The 18,224-nt window shown below is 46.0% G+C and overlaps 1 protein-coding gene across 5 annotated transcripts in view; it reads right to left on the reverse strand.

Annotated features, from left to right (window-relative positions):
- Positions 1-345: 345 nt before the first annotated feature.
- The window catches only part of tou (bromodomain adjacent to zinc finger domain 2B toutatis), a 40,052-nt gene continuing 22,173 nt past the window's right edge, over positions 346-18,224 (reverse strand). Inside the window, exons 2-17 of one of the 5 annotated variants that reach the window (XM_070284649.1) lie at positions 14,103-14,301; positions 13,796-14,044; positions 12,840-13,321; positions 12,144-12,781; positions 10,809-12,075; positions 10,473-10,748; positions 9,990-10,349; positions 9,859-9,924; positions 9,728-9,772; positions 9,032-9,073; positions 4,852-8,955; positions 3,197-3,720; positions 2,510-2,983; positions 1,778-2,411; positions 1,590-1,711; positions 346-1,409 (exon numbers count right to left, since the gene is read on the reverse strand). In XM_070284649.1, coding sequence (XP_070140750.1) covers positions 1,253-1,409; positions 1,590-1,711; positions 1,778-2,411; positions 2,510-2,983; positions 3,197-3,720; positions 4,852-8,955; positions 9,032-9,073; positions 9,728-9,772; positions 9,859-9,924; positions 9,990-10,349; positions 10,473-10,748; positions 10,809-12,075; positions 12,144-12,781; positions 12,840-13,321; positions 13,796-14,044; positions 14,103-14,235 — 9,573 coding nt within the window. In that variant the 5' untranslated portion in view covers positions 14,236-14,301 and the 3' untranslated portion in view covers positions 346-1,252. Of the gene's footprint in view, positions 1,410-1,589; positions 1,712-1,777; positions 2,412-2,509; positions 2,984-3,196; positions 3,721-4,851; positions 8,956-9,031; positions 9,074-9,727; positions 9,773-9,858; positions 9,925-9,989; positions 10,350-10,472; positions 10,749-10,808; positions 12,076-12,143; positions 12,782-12,839; positions 13,322-13,795; positions 14,045-14,102; positions 14,302-18,224 lie in introns of those variants that run through there. The other 4 variants (XM_070284653.1, XM_070284651.1, XM_070284650.1 and 1 more) reach the window with 4 other exon arrangements.

Below are 18,224 nucleotides of genomic sequence, written 5' to 3' on the forward strand. Positions count from 1 at the left end.
AGTGTCATAATGCCCAGTGTTATAGTGTTATAACGCCCATTTTCCTAAAGAATAATGTCCTGAAGCCCAGTTATCATATTTCTCAGTGTGTAAGTAAAAGAAAAATATTCGTATAATACCCAGTCATTATAACACTTTTTCAAGCTTGAAGGCATTATAACACTTACCCGGGATATGTGAACCCCTATTTATCCTTCCTCCAAGGGTTCTCCCCCCACAACACCCTCTTCTGTGTTGATTATTTTAATTTAAATTAGCAATTTCAATTTGATTTTCAACTTTGTATTTTGAGACTTGCCAAAAAGTTTTACGGTTTACGATTGAAAGAGTTACCAAACACTACAGTACAGTGAGTATCCATCCGAAACTTGTATTATAAGACTTGTGTTCCAATTGAAGGGACAATTTACACGGTATAAATAATTTAATACATTTAATTTAATCATTTTTTGTTGCATTCCATTTACATTTTACTTCCTTTTCGAGTATAATTGTTTAGCTCTAGTCTTTAATATATATATTTACGCGTTTTTAGATACAAATGTTTTATAAGTACAAAATACATGTTAAAAACTTAAATGAGCAGCGTGGCTTCCTCTTCGTTGATCCTTTTTAAAATTAAACGCAAGCTTTGTGCCCCAAAAAAAATACTGTGGATCGTTCTCGTGTGGGTTTTGGAAATTGGGGAGACAGACTTTTGTACGTGCTCAGCGTCAGCGTGTCAGCGGTCTCCTCCTACTGTTTGTAAATGGCTTCTTATGCTTTAAGATTAAGTTTCAATATATATAATTAAATAGTTATTGTTTATGCTTTTTATATATAAAAACTAAATACAATTTGTCGCTTGCTCGCTTGTTCGCCTTGGCTGTGGTGATTTCGAAGCTTGAACGTATTAGGACGTTGAATACTCTCGCGTGTCTATATACCTACTATATCTATATATATATAAATATATATTATATATTAATTGTGTGCTTTCTATTTCTACATCTGTATTCCCCCTATTTATGTACAATCTCTGCTGCTGCTCCTTAAACACTAATCTCTAATCTCTTGACCAAAATTGTGCTGCTTCTGTTAATGCTGTTGTTGTTGTTGTTGAAGTCGTAGATGTTGCCTCCACTTCGGCTTCCTTCTGCTCATCCTGCTCTTCATCCTCCTGCGACGTGCCTATCAAGGTCACCATCTCAATGGGATGTGTGGCAGTTCCAGCCATGCTGCTGCCTGCAATGGTGGCTGCATTGCCACAGGATCAGGAGTGCTTGTCCGTCAGCTCATTCCAACGCAACTCAAAGAACTTGCGCATCCCATGACCGGCCTTGCCCACGGGTGAATCATCCTCGTTGAACATTTCGCAATTGTCAAAGATCTGCCGGACATCGACGCAAAAGTCCTCGCGGGTCTTGTAGCTGCAAAGGAAGACAAGGGTTTGGGTTTATAAGACAATATATTCGATAATAGATTCCTTAATAATTATATTTATTTCTTTAATATATTTTAAAAATCGATATCTATTTTTTTAAAAATCAATATCTGTTTATATGTACAGAATTTTGTAATTTTCCTCGTGTTTTTTTCTGTAAACTCACCTCAAATCCATTAATCTCTTCTTGATGGTGGACAAATCCATGGGAGATTTAATTATTTTGCGATATGTGGGAAACTGTTTGGTGTTTACAGGCAACAAAAAAGGCCAGGAGTCCTCATGGAGCTGCAATTAATATAAAATTCCTCATAAGTTTTAATCTTTCAAAAGGTTTCTAGTTAAAAAGCCCACCTCCATTTCCCCTAGTAAAGTCTTGCACACGGCCAGCTCCTTCATCAGCTTCTTGGTGGCATGCTTCTCCTTCTTCTCCTGCTTCAGCTTCTCCTTGGCCTCCTGCATGGCATGTATGTTGATGGGCGGCGGTGACATTTGTGTGCCCGCTCCAGCTGCTGGCGGCGAGGGCATGGTCATCAGCTGCTGCTGATGATGTTGTTGGGGCGGCGACTGGCAGGCGGTTACATGAAGGGCGGCGGCATGGGTGGTGGGCGAGGCCTGCTGCATTATCAGAGGCGTTGGCGTCGGTGGCGGCTGCAAAGGCCCGGGTGGCGGCGGAGGTGGTGTAGGCACCGGGGTCGGCGTTGGTGTTCTGGTGCGCGTTGGCGTAACAGCACGCGGCGACATGGCAAATTGCATGGCCGTTGGCACTGGCGCCGCCGCTGTTGCAAAGCTACCAGCTCCAACTAATGATGGATAAGCGGCGGCTACTGGATAGCCGGGCATCACATCCTCCGTGCCATTGTTGTTGTTGTTTGATGTTTGAAAGCGGCTGCTGCCATCGACCGAATTGGTGTTGATGTTGATGTGCGCCGAAGGCTGCTGCTGCTGGTCATCGTAGGTCGTTACCGAGGCCACCGAATGCGCCGGACTGCAGAGGCAGAGGCAGAGCTGCATTATAAACTGGACCCGGGACCTTGTCGTCCACCGCCGCCCCCTCAGCCGCCCGCAGGCCCCCCACACACTCACCTAAGCGGTGCCGCCGTCGATAGCGAATTCATGGACTCATCGTGCGAGGAATTCAGCGACTGATGATGATGATGCTGGTGATGGGAGTCACCACCTGCCAGTGGCTGTATTTGTTGCTGTTGCATCTCCAAGGCTCCTCCATGCGTCGGCTTGCTGCTGCGCTTGGCTGTCGCCGCTCCACCTTCCCTTTCACGGTTGTCCCTGTCCCGATCTCTTCTAGACTTGCTGCTGCTGCTACTGCTACCGCCGCCGCCAGTGCTGCGCTTCTTGGGCGGTGGGGCACGAGAGATGCAGCCATGGCAATACCATTTCCCACGCGGCACCTTCAAGAGGGGAGGTATATAGCAGTCGGCATGATAGGCGCGCGGACACAAGTCACAGTAGATCATCTTGCCCACGGGCGAGGGACGATGGCCACCGCAAACGATGCACTTGCGCTCATTGGTGGCCTTGTTGACGCACTCGTAGCAGTACCTGGAAGGAAACCAGAGATTACAACCTTTTCCAGAGTATTTAAAAGAGCAGGGATTTAAGGAACAGAGAGAGAGAGAGAGAGTGCCACACACAGTATTCTCAACGACGGTTAACGATCAACGATCAAAAAACGCTCAACAAGACAACGCGGATTAATGTGTGAGGGATGACTGAGCAGGAGGAGTGGGAGGATAGATAGATCGATATACTCACCAATCGCCATCGGGTATGTTGTCCATCTTGGGCTTGAAGCAATACGTGTGATAGCCCTTGTCGCAGCCATCGCATAGGAGAAGCTTATCCTCGTTCTCGCCGGAGGTGCAAAACTGGCAGTTCTGTAAGGAATATTTCGAATATTTTCTAGAGTTTAAGGAGGAGGAGGAGCGTCTCTTATTATCCTTCTTGGTCGGAGTTGGTGTTTGTGGTGTGACAAAGTCCGAGTCGGAGTCCGGGGATGAGGATGAAGTAGAGGATTGGGTTTGGGTTGGGTTTTGATTGGATTTTTGATTCGATTTCTGCTGTTCCAGCTGCTCCAGGGCCTTTAGATTGATTTTGATGCTTAGTGGTGACTTCTTTTTGGGTGTCTTTTTTGGGGTTTTCCCATTCCCGTTCATCTCTGGCTCATTTTCCTGTATATTTTTCTTTTCTTGCTTCTTTTTGGGCTGCTTTCGCTTCGTTGCCTGCTTTTGGGCGCTGCCCTTCTTCTCCTTCTTGCTGGACTTGTTTCTTGTTGCATACTTTTCGGATGCCAAGTTCGAATGAAGTCGAAGTTCGAAACGGTCATTTTGGGGTAGGGGAAGGTGGTGTTTGGTGGAAGGGGTAAAAACAGTCGTGGTGGAATTCGTTTTTTTCGGTTTTGTAACGGTAATGGGTAACGGGCAGAACATAAGCATTCATGTTTAAACATGTGTGTATGTGGTGTTATATGCATGTAAGTGTGTGTGTGTAAGTATTAAGCAGTTTTTTAGTTTTTTTCAAAACACCATGAAACACCACAAAAGAACAACAACAAACAAGTCGAGCATTCAGAGCAAGAAGACAGTTTTTTTTGTTTTTTTTTTTTTTAAGAAATTAACAAAAAATAAAACCATCCGAAGAAGACAAAGAAACAAAGAAAAGAAAACATAATTTTGAATTAATTTTCAGGCTTTAAGTTAAAATGTAGCAAGTTAGTGTGTATCTTAATAAATCTAGATAAATTTATATGATTAACTACTGTGGAAGACTATAAAAGAAGGTACGGTTGCTAAGATCAGAAGTAAGCACTTTGAAAATTAAAAAAAAAAATATATTTTTAGAGTTAAAGATAGTTTTAAAAAGTAAAATCATTTATCTTTTTAATTATAATAGAACAACAATATTTATGCAATTTAATTTTCTTTCAATTTATAGATTAAAAAAAATATTTAAGCAATTTAAAATAACAACTATCATGAAAATTAATCTAAAGTATAATAAAACCATAAAAAAAACCATTTAACAACCATAAACCATGAAAATAAATGACTTTTCTAATTATAGAATAAAACCCACATTTAGGCAATTGAATTTTTGTTTAAAAAAAATATTTGGGCAATTTAAATGAAATCTTTAAAGAAAACTAATTTTAAATAAAATAAAAACCAAAAAAAATAATTCAACAACCGTGAGCTAATCATTTTTACCTTTAATTCGTGTTAGTTGTGGTCATTACAGTTTTGGCAAGTGTGTAAAAAGTGTACGTGAGTAATGTGTTAATGGATAATGGTGTTAATGAGTAAGTGCAGCCAAAAACAACGGGGAGATGGGACACTAAAAAAAATTTGGGAAGGTGGTGCCAAGCAGGGGTCTAACAAAATCAAAAAAAGTTCCTCCAAACCCTAGCTTACCGCTTTCATGATGCTCTTGTCCCAGGCCACACAGGATTCCAGGACGTACAGGGCCATAGCCAGCTGGGCGGTGGTGTGGGATCGCGACACTGCATCCCGCCACTGCACCAGGCCCTTGGGTATATTCTCCACCTTCTCATCGCGATCGCTGTCACAGTTGCTCGCCGGCGAGGCATTGCCCGAGTTGGCTTCCGGATCACAGGGTGTGGTAACGCCTCCTCCACTGGGATTCACTGTTGCTGCTGTCGAGGAAGCTGCTGCTGCTGCTGCCAGAGCCATGGTTCGTTCATTAAAGGATGAGGGATTGAGGCTATTGTTGCCTGATCCTTGCTGCGCCTGCTGCTGCTGCTGTTGGGCCAACTGTTGCTGCTGCTGCTGTTGCTGCATCTGCAAGAGATATGCTGCAGCCGATGCCGAGTTCTGGGTCTGAGTCGTCGTATGCTGATTCTGGGCAATCACCGCCAAGTGAGCGTCGCCTGTCTGGGAGCCCAGTGGTGGCTTCAAGTAACGCCGCTCGATGTTGGCCTCTAAATCTATGATCCTCTCCCGTATCATGGGTATAATGCTCACAAAGTCCTCCTCGGTGACATCCTCCTGGCTGGAATCAAGGGTTAGTTCGCTTTCCACGCGATTGGGCAGCTGCCAATTCTTTAGCTGCATCGAAGCACTGGCCACCTTATCCTCCAGCGACTCGAGTTGCTCCAGCAAAGCCAGTTCCACACGCTTGGCCACCTTGGGGTTCCAATCGCCAGCCTGGTCGGGCATCATGTACTCCTCCGAGTGCTCAGGATCAGCTTTAAGTTGATAGCTCACGCCCAGTGGCTGTTCCAGGCCGAGGAACCTTTGGAGATTCTCCTGGAGTTCACGTTCCCTCAACCCAGAGGGATTCAGGGTTTTGAGGAGCTGACGCAGCTTCTGATCATCGTCCAGCTGCCACCAGCCGTAGCGCTGTCGCCGGGGCACATAGACGCCATGAACGCGCTCGGGGAACCCTGCTAGCTTCACCTGCTCCAGCAGACGATGCTCGTCCGGGGTCATGGAGAGCGGCAGCGGTATGTCAATGGGTATGTAGGTCTGGACACTGCTCAGCGACATGTTGGCTATGTTGTGGTAATAGGCCTGCGATAATGCCTCATCCAGGCGCAGCTCAATCTTGGGCTTCACGTCCCCGGCTGCTGCTCCTCCTCCTCCTCCTCCTCCCGTGTCCGGCGGCACATCAGAGCGCAAGCGAAAAAACTTGTCCTTACTCGCTCCGGTTAGCTCCTCAGCATCCACTTCCCCGCCTCTGGCTACTATCTCCTTCAGCTTGGTGGCCCTCATCTCCTCATCATCTTCAGTCTCATCGTGGACATGGTGGCGATGAGGAGAGCCCAGACCGTTTTTTGACTCCACCTTGCTGCTGCTGCTGTTGTGGTACTCCTCAATTTTGGCCAGCATTTGCTTCTCGTCGAGGCCGCTCAGCGAGAAGATGCATTCGTGGCCAAGCTTCCCGGCATCCACCTTGCACTCGTCCATGGGTATGGAATAGTATTGCATGTTGTTGATTAGATCCCAGGGATGACCCTGCAGCTGCAGCTGAGCAGAGCAATTATGATTGGCATAGCCATGCTGGAGTTCCTGGGCCACCTGGCCGCCCTCCTCCGCTGGCAGTTCGCTAATCAGTGGCACTTCACGGCGGACAATGGAGAACCATTTGGGTGTGTCATCCACACTCGAAGTCGAGACTATTATGCAATCATCTTCCTTTTTAAGATCCTCCATTTTGATTACATTTTGTCCCAGACCCAAGCCAGTTTCCAACTTATCACAGTTGTTGCTTCCATTGTTGTTGTTGTTATTATTGCTATTGTTGTTGTTGTTGTTGAGAGTGGCTGTGTTGGGCGGCATCAGATTGCCGGGCATGGCTGGTATTTTGATCTCCGCCTCGAAATCGGTCTTGGTGGCTATCATGGTCGTTGGCGGTGGACCCATTAGCTCCATTTCGGACTTGACCTTGATTTCGGGTCGGGGTGGAGGAGGTTCCACCTTTGGCGGAGGCGGCACATCATCATCATCATCGCCTAGATCTACAATCTCAGGTTCCACCTTGTTGATTTCTGTGACATCGTCGTCGTCATCATCTTCGTCGTCATCGTGGCCTTCAACCTCTTTGTTGTTCTCTTCTCGATTTGCATCCTTTTGTGGTGGATTCTCCTCGTTGTGCTGTCCTTCCTCGTTAGCTTCATCCACCTCCATGGGCTGCTGCTCCCCTTCATCGGCATGGTTTTCCTGCTCAGCACTATCCTTATCTGCCTTTTCCTTCTCCTCCTGCTCCTTCTCATCTGCACCTACACCTTCCTCCTCCTTCTTCTTATCATCCATGCCCTCCAATGCCTCATGATAACCGCATATATCATTCTGCGCCGACTCCAAGGCTTCTATAAATATACCACCCGCCTTGGGCAGCTTCCAGTAGCGACGCCAGAAGCGATCCTGACCAAAGCAGGCCGCTCTCAGCTGATTGGTGCTCTTCTCCAGCGCCTCCTTGCAGTTCAAAGAAGCCCTTACAATCTTGTCCAGCTTCTTTTGCAACTCATCGGCGCTTAGGCGATTGTCCTCGTCCTCCTCCACATTGGTGATCTCCGAATCAAGATCGGAGAGATCATCATCAATGATGCTCACATCGTGATGATGATGATGATGATGTTCATCGTTAATGGAATTGCGGGCTCCGCTTTTCTTAGCCTGCAGCAAGGCATCGGCAGCACCTCCACTGGCCGTGGTTGTTGGTGTGCTGGAACCGTTGTGCTGATAGGTGGGCGTGGTGGTTATATCCTGTTTACTGGGCGTTAGCTGGACATCCACTTGCTGGCTCAGACTCTTGGCGGGACTTACCAGGGAGTCCTCATCCGCCACGCTGTCTACTTCCATGGGTTGCGCCGACTGCTGCTCCTTGATGGGTGTGGCTTGTTCATCCTGTTCTTGATCCTCATCTTGGGGCTTTCCACCATTCGGTGAGTTAACCTTGGCTACAGCTTCTCCATCGACTCCCCCGGCTTCAGCTGCCGCCTTGGCCGCCTCCTCCTCTTCGGCTGCCTGCTGCTTCTGTCGTTCGGCATCTAGTTTCTGTTGCGCCACCAGGGCCTGCATGGCCGCCTCCCGTTCCGCCTGGGCCCGCTCATACGCCTCGATGCGTGCCTTGCGCATATGCAAAGCCTTGTACTTGCGCACCTTCATGTCCGTCATGTACTTCTCCTTGCGCATCTGGGCGCAGGTCTCCAGGCTGCCATCAATCTGGCGCAGCACGGCCTTGTTCATCAGCAGATCGTTGCACAGGTGGGCGAGCATTTGGGCCTTTCGGGTGGGATTCAAAGCCACAAAGGGACGATCCTTGAGCGATTGCGAAAGTTTCCAGGTGTCGTTTTCATGGAGAAGCTTGTAGTACTCTTGATTCTTGGCCGAATGCGAGTGTGTGGTCGAGTCCGCGTCCAACTGATGATGATCGGGCACTCGTCGCTCTCGCTCTCGGTCCACAGTAATGCCATGCATTTGCCGCACTTCACCCGTGGCCGTGGCATACAGATAGATCCTCAAGATCTCCGAAACATTCGAGTTTGTAATGTCAGCATTGCGCAACGACTGACCAAGGAGTGTGGTATGTCTTCCGGGATTGGGCACACCGGGATCCTCAATGGCACACACCAGGAGGTGCGTCATCACGGACAGCAGCTCCTCCTCGGCATCGGCGCAACTGTCACTGATCAGCGCATCGTGTAGATTCTGTAGGGAAGGCAGTGACTCCATGTCAAAGCCCAGAGTCTCGCCAAAGTTGTGGAGGAACTCAAAGACCATCAGCAGATCGGCCATAGCCTGGCCGGGCAGACGGTTGCCGGCAATGCGTTCTAGCTCTGGTATGACCAGCTCTTGAGGCAGCTCCGAGTCCTCATTGGGTCGCCGTATCAACTGCAGGATCTCTGCATCCCGCTTTCGCTCGGCCATGCGGCGTTCGCGCAGGAGCAGGCGATCTAAAACCAACTGATGCTTCTTCTTTTCGCGCTCCTCGAACTTGCGACGCAGCTCCAGCATTCGGATTAGGTTCATGTGCTGGCGTCGACGCTCACGTTCCTTTTTAGATGAAAAATATATTTAAAATTTAATTTGATTTTGTTTATTTTCAGGTTAAAAATCTTCAATTTCTTACCATTTCAGCAGCTAGTAGCATTTCCTTTTGTTTCTGCATTTCCTAAAGTAAAGTTTAGGTAAAAAAAAAGGTTTTTATTTAATAAAATCAAAGAAATAATTAACTGATACTGAGAGCAGGTAATGATGTTGAGCTGGCAAAACGCAAAAAAAGCTGTAAAATCCTTAAAATCGAGCTAGGAAAAAATGTATTTTCAATGCTTAGATTTGTTTCTTCTTTTAGAATATAATATTTATTTTTTAATTCCATAAGATCCTATAAACATTACCTGCCTTCTCTGGTATCAGTACATAAAGTGTAAAGATTTTAATATTTTAAGAATAAATGCCCACAAAATAAATTTAGATAAATAAAGCAATTCTTAAAAGCTCAATTTAAAAAGCATAAACCCAGAACTCGTGAATATGTGGAAGAAACTCTTCCCCTTTTGATGTATATTTCTTTTCCTTTCGTTATCGGTCCTTGTTTAAATAAATTTACAATTACGAATTATTCTTTTTGCCCTCCTTCATAATCCAGACCCATGATCAAATCCTCTATTAAAACCCAAAAATGTTATAAACTTTTATTTTCGAGCTCTGGGATTAAACAGGATCCCCCGCCAAAACGGATAAAGAACGGATTACGGATTACAGATTTCAGAACATCAGACAGAACTGGGAGTTTCCAAAAGGCTTTATTGTGTTTGTTTTGTACCTGTTCCTTAGCTAAAATGGCCTCCTGACGACGCTTCTCTTTCTCCTAAATTATGCAGCAAAATAAAATACAACAAAATAATGCAGATTATGCAGAGATTCTGGCACAATAAGCAAGTCAAATATACTAACCTGTTGCTTTTTGAGCAATTCCTCCTGCTTAAGGCGATCCAATTCCTCCTGACGCTTTTTGCGTTCCTACAAATTAAAATAATAATTTAATTATATTTAATTTAATTTAAAAACAATTAATAAATAGCCACCTCAACAGCCTGCTGATTCTTGAGCTCCTTCTCCTTGCGCTGCTGCTCCAACTTGGCATTCTTTTCCTGCCTTGCCTTTTCCTTGTTCCTGGCCAGCTCCTCCTTTTGCAGCTTCTTGGCATCCCGCATTGCCTGCTGCTGCTTGGCTATCTCGATGCGCTGCTCCACATTGAGGGTTTGTCGGGTAAATACCTTCAGATCCTCCAGCCGCTTGGCCACATCCTCGTCCGTCATTCGTATGTATTCGCCATCATTGGCATATGGCGGTGGTGCGGGCTGTAAAAAGGATCCAACGATGGCTCGCGCTGAGAAGCTAAAGTTCTCACGACTCAGATTCGAGGGCTGCTGTTGCTCCAGGATCTGTGGGGAGTAGAGGAAATTATTAGTTTCAGTATCAAAGATAGGGTGGAAAGAGAGAGAAGGGTTTGTGTGTTCCAAGAGTTTATTTTGTTTTTAAATACAATTTTCGCCCTACAAACTCACAGCAAAAACCTGTCCAATGCTCTTCAAAGGCGTTGAACTGCCGCCCGGCGCATAGTAGGTGACTTCACCACGGATTTGCCCCTGTTTGGTCAGGCCACGGATCACGGTTTCCCGCTTCCAGCCCAGTTCCAGGGGCACCCTTAGCTCTGCCACATTCAGGATATTGGCATCCTCCGACTCCGACTCTGAGAGGCCACTTTCGGCAGCCACACTTTCAGAATCCGTAGAGGTTTCCATGTGGGCATTGGCCTCGCTTAGAGCCAATCGGATTTTTTCCTGGAAAATACGAAGATATAATTATTTAATTTTAAAAAATTCTCTCCATGATCAACTTACTATATCTGCTCCTTGTTGCAGCAGCTGCTGCGTGGCCAGCATGGGCTTCAGGCCCACGGCTCGGGATTGAGCCAGAAGAGAGGCCACAGTGTTCTTTTTGGGCTTGGACACGCCACGTCCCAGATTTCTAGGACGTCCCTCCTTGTAAGAGGAGGAACCGCCACCGCCAGAACCCGATCCTGATCCTGTGCCCGCACCTGCAGGAGCTGGAGATGTGCCACCGCTACCCGAAATAGAACCACCTGGCATGCCGCCAGCTGTTCCGCCCAAGGCCGCTGTTATAGAACTCAAGCTCTGCAGGCTATTCCCACCCTGACCGCCACTGGCCACCGCCTGATAGTCACTGGCCAAGCTTGCCAGCGCTGCACTGGAAGAAGAGGATGAAGCTCCACCGCCAGAAGAGGGATTGGTGCTCTTATCCGACGGCTTCATGGAAAGATTGAGCGGTGCATCGAAATCATCAATGGTGATGGGATTCGAGGCAGAGCCCACAGCTCCCGCTGGTGGCCCCGAGGCATTGGCATTGTTGGCCTTCAAACTGAGATTTACACCGCCGGAAGTGGGTGCATGATCGGTGGTGGTCAGGTCATGGATCTCCTTGCCCTTGCTGGACAGATTGTATGCGCCATTGGAGGTGATGGTTGGTGGCAGTTTGATGACCTCCACGCGGTCACTGGAGGAGCTTTGATTGAGCAGATTGCTTGCCGTGGCCGCAGAGGAACTGGAACTGGTGGTCGTCGATGAGCTGGCCTTGCTCACGCTCAATTGATCGAGGGGATTGCCCACGCCTTGTAGTCCCGCAAGTCCAGCCATACCAGAGATTCCTGCTGCTCCAAGCATTCCCTGAAGCTGGGCCTGCTGCTGCGCTGCTTGCTGCTGCTGTTGCTGCTGCTGTTGCTGGTGGTGATGATGATGCTGCTGTGCCTGCTGCGCCTGCTGATGCTGTTGCTGTGCGGCCGCCGCCATTGCTGCATACTCCATTTCGAGTCTAGCCCGTTTGGCGGGACTGAGACCTGGAAATGCAAGCAAAGAGGAAATGGCATTTGTGGTGCTATCGAGCTCTTTTTGTGCTTGTTGTTGTTGGAGTAAGTGTTGTTCTGCTTGTTGGTGTTGTTGTTTTGTGGTTTCTGTTTCGGATATAGTCTTTTTGCGACCACGCGATGTAGTACCAGGTATCTTGGGTCCCACGATGGAAGATGTATACTTGATAATCTCCGTGTCTGGCGGCAGGCGTACTCCAAGCAAAGAGGGATGATCACTGCCAGAGCTGTTTTGAGAAATTATATATATTAAAATAAGAGAAAAAATAAAGGGATTATCCAAGCTGTTCCTTACCCCATCATGTAATCCTTGGCACTGGATCCCTTGCCTCCGGAACCCGAGCCACTTCCACCCAATTGCTGCTGCTGGGAGGCGGAGGATGAGGAATGCGGCGAGGAGGTGATCGTGGACGAGGGCGGCGCCACTCCAGTACTAGCCGCAAACGCATTCATGGCCGCCTGCATGCTCTGCTGGGGCGTCATCCCCAAAGCTCCAAATTGTGACAACGAGTTGAGGGCATTGAGTGATGGATTGTTCTTGTCCCGATCCTTGCCCGATGATGCGGAAGAGGACGAGTGTGGTGACATCAGGGGATTGCTGCCTGACAAACTGGGATGCATGCCGCCCAGCGATGCATTGCTGGCACTGACACTTGTGGAAGCCTTGCCGCTTGACATGATGCCGCCGCTGCCGCCCATTCCCATGCCATGGCTGTGCAGAGAGGAGGAAGAGGACGACCCTCCGCCTCCACCGGATTTTTTGGACGAAGAACCGCCGCCTGAGCCCGAACCGGAGGAGGCAGCGGCTGCCACGGCCTGCATGGCCAGCAGTTCCTTGTGCAAAGTCACCGGATCGTAGGCAGAACCGGGATTACTGGCCATGCTGCTGCTGCTCGTCATGGTCGAGGGTTTGCCATAGGCACTTGCCGTGCTCTGGAAAGGAAAAGGTATACAATTAATTACATTTTTAAGGAAATAAACCTAAACTCACCTTGTAGCCGCCGTGCCCGCTGTTGGTGGATATTGAACCGCTGCCCGTGCTCACCGACTGCGGCATGCTGGTGCCCGGCACCACGCCAAACCCGTGCATGCTGGCCAAGGCAGCCGCTGGATTATTGGCCGCCGCAGCTGCCGCCGCTGCTGCTGCCGCATTTAAGCTGTTGGCCAGACTCTGTTGCTGCTGCTGTTGCTGTTGGGCTGCTCGCTTTTCCTTCCGCGACTTGTTCGATTTGCTGCCCGAGGAACCAGATGATGAGCCGCCATTGCCACTAGCACCGCCAGCACCACCTGCTCCTAGCACACCGGAACCTCCGCCGCCGCTGCCACCGGAACCCCCCGCTCCAGCACCTCCCATGCCCATGGCAGCTGGGCCAAAGGCGGCAGCCAGATCGGGATGGGGAAAGGGCGAGAGGCCAGAGGCCTGCAGGCGGCTGAAGTAATCCTGGGCAGCTAGTTGGGCCATGGACCACCAGCCTGCAAAGGGTGAGCAGAAAATTTAATTAGAAAATGTGATTAAATATTAATATTATATATTTTTCCTATAAAATACTTTATAAACCAAAAAAAATAAATAAGAAAAAATTATGCTTGACCATTTTTCACTGCCCCTGCTCAAGTGCATTAATTTTTGGGCAGTGTAAAGCTAATGGCAAGCCACTAAAAGCGCTTTTATAGGAGACTTTTCTTCAAATGCCTAGCATGGCTAACCAGACATTTGCTGTTTAACTCCAAATAACACATAAATTACAGGGGAATTACTTTAAAGATAAAAAACTTATTTCGGGCGAGTGGGAATCGAACTCGCTTGCGGATATTAGCATATCGCGGCGAGGGACGCTTTAACGCTCTGCGCCATAAGCAAGCATCCGCGAAATTGTTGCTGCTGAAAACTCTACTAAAACATACACAGTGGTTTTTGGTGGTGGAATGTGCCGACATTTTACTCACTTGCTGGATGCAAACCGGCCAAACTGGCCGCCTGTGAAGCTGCCACCGCCATGGTGTTCTGATGATGATGGGCTCCCGCCGCCGCCGCTGCGGCAGCGGCCATCGAGTACCGATCGTTGGCAGCAGCGCCTGCTGCATTTGGTAGCAAACCCAATCCTGCAGCGGCGGCGGCATTGAACTGTGAGTTGAACAGCGGATTAGAGGCCGCTGCAGCGGCTGCCGCTCCAGTGGGATCACGGCCCCAATAAGCTGAAAGTTAATGGATATATTAGTATATATTTGGGGATTATCGGCTGTATGGACTCACCAAAGAGAGAGGCTGCATCTAGAAGGCCGGTGGGATCGTGTGGCCCCCCGGCTCCAGCGCCACCGCCTGCATTCGAGTTTTTGTTGGAATTTTTGCCATCGTTTCCGCTGCCATCGCCGGCATTTTTGTTCATGTTCAAAAGTACCCTTTAATTTTTAACCCCAACTATTGTTGTGTGTGCGTTACATGCGTTGCGAGTCTGCAAGAAATATTGTTGAAAAAATAAATGGTTATTATTAGAGAAAACAAAAAATATTGTTATTAAGTTGTTATTATTTACTAAATAAAATGGTTTTTGGCTTTCTAATTTTTTTTTCTATAATTAATAAATTTTATTAATTAGAAAGTTAACACATTGAAGCCTTACTGTAATTAATTTATGAATTAATACTAAGGCAACACAACAACTATTCATTAATCACTTTATTTCTCTCCTCCTTTTTTTCTTCTTTTTACTCCACTCTCTGTGCTGGCAATGCCGCAACGCTTGGACGAAACTCGAGCACAAAGCAGAAACGGCCGAAATATGAAAAGCAAAACAAAACTAAAAAAACTACACGCCACAAAACGGAAGCAGAAGCCGCGCTAGTGTGCGTGAGAGCGGCAATGGCGGTGCCAGAGCGAAAAGAGAGCAGAGCTCACCACTACACCTGCATCTCGGCGGCAGAGCGGCGAATTCAACGCGCAGTTCAAACAAATTAAGCGGCGAATATATCTTTACGCACAATATTGCATTTTGTTAACAATAAACCAGGAGCTCTTGCTTTTTGAAAGTCATGGGCCAACTTTTTATTTTGCATTGCATTTTTATAATAAAATCAACTATAACTTGGCCAAATAAATGCTACGAAAAGCAAGACACACACACTCTAGTAAGAAGACTGCAGCTGCGACGGCGGCGACTGCGAAAAGCAATGCATACACAAGGCGAAAAAAAAGAGAAAAATTCCGTTCGCAGCAATTTGCATTGTTTTTTTCGTATGTTTTCCCGAAACGTTTTTAGCACTTTTACAAATTCATTCATAAATTTTGTGCACAGCTTTATGGTGTTTAAAGCGACACACCGTCTGCCGCTTTTAACTGCTTGCTAAATGGCTTTGTTTTTGGTTATTACTTCGCTGAGGCAGCATTCGACATCGCTTTTTTTGTTTACACACGGTTAATGCATTTTTGCTCGATTTAAAATGTACAATTAACAAAAATATTTACAAGCGCCGCTTCAAGCGTCCGTCTGTGTTTGTGATTTCGCGGCGAATGAGCGTAGAAAGCAAAGAGCGCGACAACCGCAAGCGACGGACCGTGTTACAAGTGGAAACGAAACAGCGAGAGCGAATGAGTGCGACGAGCGCGAGAGAGGCGCGTTTGACAAGCAGACAGATGAATGGTCGCCGCTTTGGCTATTTTGTTGTTTTTGTTGTTGCCACGCACCGAGGTTTGATAATTGCCCAGTTTTTGCATTGCACTCCCTCCTTGCTTGCTGCCTTTTTTTTGTTTTATTATTATTTTAGCTGTATTAATCACTTTAATGAGGCAACGTTTAGCCCGCTAAGGTGGAGCCCACTCTCTGTTCGCTAATAACTGTAATTGCGCACTCTTCTTTCCGCTTTCAGCTGCCTGCCGCCGCTTGCCTTTCTTTCTGTCTTTTCCTCGTCTCTCTGTGCTTTTTTTTCTGTTGTCACGCATCGGCAGGCGACAGATGTGCGCTCTTATCAGGAGAGGGGGAGAAAGGAGGTGGGGTGTTGGCAAAAGGGGTGGGGGGAGTCTGCGAATGAGCGTTCGCAATTTATAACAAGCAAGAAATAAAACAAATAGCCACAGCGCCTTAGCGTTACAGTGGAGACTGGCTGAGGGAATAAGAAAAGTACTAAATAATTGTTCTTTTAGTTCTACGCATCGATATTTACAATTTTAAATTGTTTTGACCTAATAAGACATTAAATTCACAATCATATCAAATATACGTTGCACTGTACAATTTTCTGCCTTTGTCCTGTTCTTCTTCAACTTGGGCTTTGCCGTTGTTGGCTTCGGACCAGACCGCACAAGTGGAAAGGAGAGGTCCTTGCGGGGGCGGGGGGTGGGAGCGAGCGAGCAATATGATTCGGGCATTTGTCTTTGACACTGCCACACTCCGCTGCCACTGCCGCTACCACTGCCTCTGCCAACGTCGCGGGGGCGGCAGCGCTGCTAGCTTTGACGCTAGCGACTGAGAAGGTGTGTGCGTTTGTTGCTGTTCTTGTTGTTTTCTTTCTTTGGTTTCTTTTTATTTTGTTTTTTGCTTTTTTCGCTGTGTGTGGGTTTGTGTTTGTGTGATTTGCCTCGTTCGCTCTTGCTTCCTCCTCCTCGCTCCGACTGCCATCAATATTTTGTGAGTGACAGCGGCGAACAAATGTGAAATTCTTCTCATATTGTGCTGGCGTCACTCCACCGGTGACGGCCACCGCCGCACTCCTCCCCCTCTATCACTCTCCACCTCCTCCAACCCCCCTACCCTTTCGCTGTTTGCTCTTGATTATCTTCTCTTTCTAGCTCAATTGGCCGACTGTCTGTCCATCGCTCATGAGTTTGCTTTTTTGTTTTTTCTTTTTGAGTGGTTTTTTTATATTTTTTTCTGTGTGCTTGGATTCGTGTTATATCTTACACACACTTGTGTAACTACACACTCGCAGATAGCGCCGCCGTTTCGTTTGATTTGCCATTAAAAAACAGTTTATGTTTTTTGCTGTGCTTTTTATTTTGCCTTTTGCCCGGGTCAATAAGTTTGAAAAGCTAATCAATTGTTCAACAAAAAACAAATACAATTGAACTTTTGTAAGACAACGTTTTTCAATTGTTTAAGTGTTTAAATTTTCTATGCAATTATGTAGGTTGATAAATAAACTAAACATTTGAGGGATATATGTACATATGTACATACTTCGATAAAAAATAACTCATTTATAAATATTATTCTTTATAACCTACACATTTATATTCCTACATGTCTGGGTTACTTTCCCTTGACTGCATTTCAGCCAAGTTAGCAATTGTGGTTTATTTACCATTTTAAAGCCAAGGAAAGGCCTCAATTTAATTCTTTGGTAAATCGTTTTATTGGTCAATTTGATTAAATTAAACGATTATGAATATTTTATGCCCATGTCGGTGGTGGTGTGTGTTGCATAAATAAAATTCACAAATTCAGGCCGGAAAATGCACAAAAAGCATTTAAGGAAAGAAAAGCTTTAAAGGCAGAATGAAAATGCCGGCGGAAATAGGAGGTGACTAGGGATTAAACAGCTTAGATCAGGTGAAAGGAGATGTCTATGCACAAGGTAAAGGTATTTAAATGTAATGTTAAAGTTTTATGTATAGAAAGAGCTTCTTGCTGACTTTTAAAATTTATTTACTATAGATCTTATTAAGGGGGGGGTAAGGTTAATTCGGTGCAAAAATGCCCACTTTTCAAAAAAATGTTGTGGCGAAACGGCTAAAGCTAGCTTAACGAATTAAATACCATATAATAACAACATTTGAACAGTTTGTGATAAATTTTGTATTGAAAAATATTTAGAGGTAGAGGAGTTATAGGGAATCTCCCGAGTCGCCTCCAAAAAAAAGTTGGTTTGCGGTGTACATCCTAACTGTCCACAGAATCATCCGATCTACAAAAATTATACCTCATTCGTTAAAGGATAAGTGTCCCGAGGTATTCTCGAAGCGTTTTTATTTTTAAAATTTTTTCCCTATTTTTTATCAAAATTTGAAGTCAAAACCCCGATTTTTGACTAAAAAATTAAGTTAATTTGTTAAATAAAAAATATAAGAAAATTAAAAATTAAAAAAAGCTCGACGAGAATACCTGTAGAATTATCTAAAGAAGTTATGTTCCAAATTTCAAACCGATTGGTTCAGTATATTTTTAGTTATCGTGTACACCGATTTTCAAAATGGCATTTTTCAGGAGAGCGCTTTAAACTTTGTGATTCTCATGCATTGAACACCAACCGACCTTCGTTCAGCTCCGCATAACTTCGTCAATTTTACTATGATTGATGTAAAACTTGGACACAATATTCTTAAGATATTGAACTTTTAAAATAAAAAATAAAAAAAAATTTACGAAAAAAAAAATTAAATACC

Source organism: Drosophila kikkawai, chromosome 2R, assembly GCF_030179895.1.
Source record: "Drosophila kikkawai strain 14028-0561.14 chromosome 2R, DkikHiC1v2, whole genome shotgun sequence".
NCBI classification, from domain to species: domain Eukaryota; kingdom Metazoa; phylum Arthropoda; class Insecta; order Diptera; family Drosophilidae; genus Drosophila; species Drosophila kikkawai.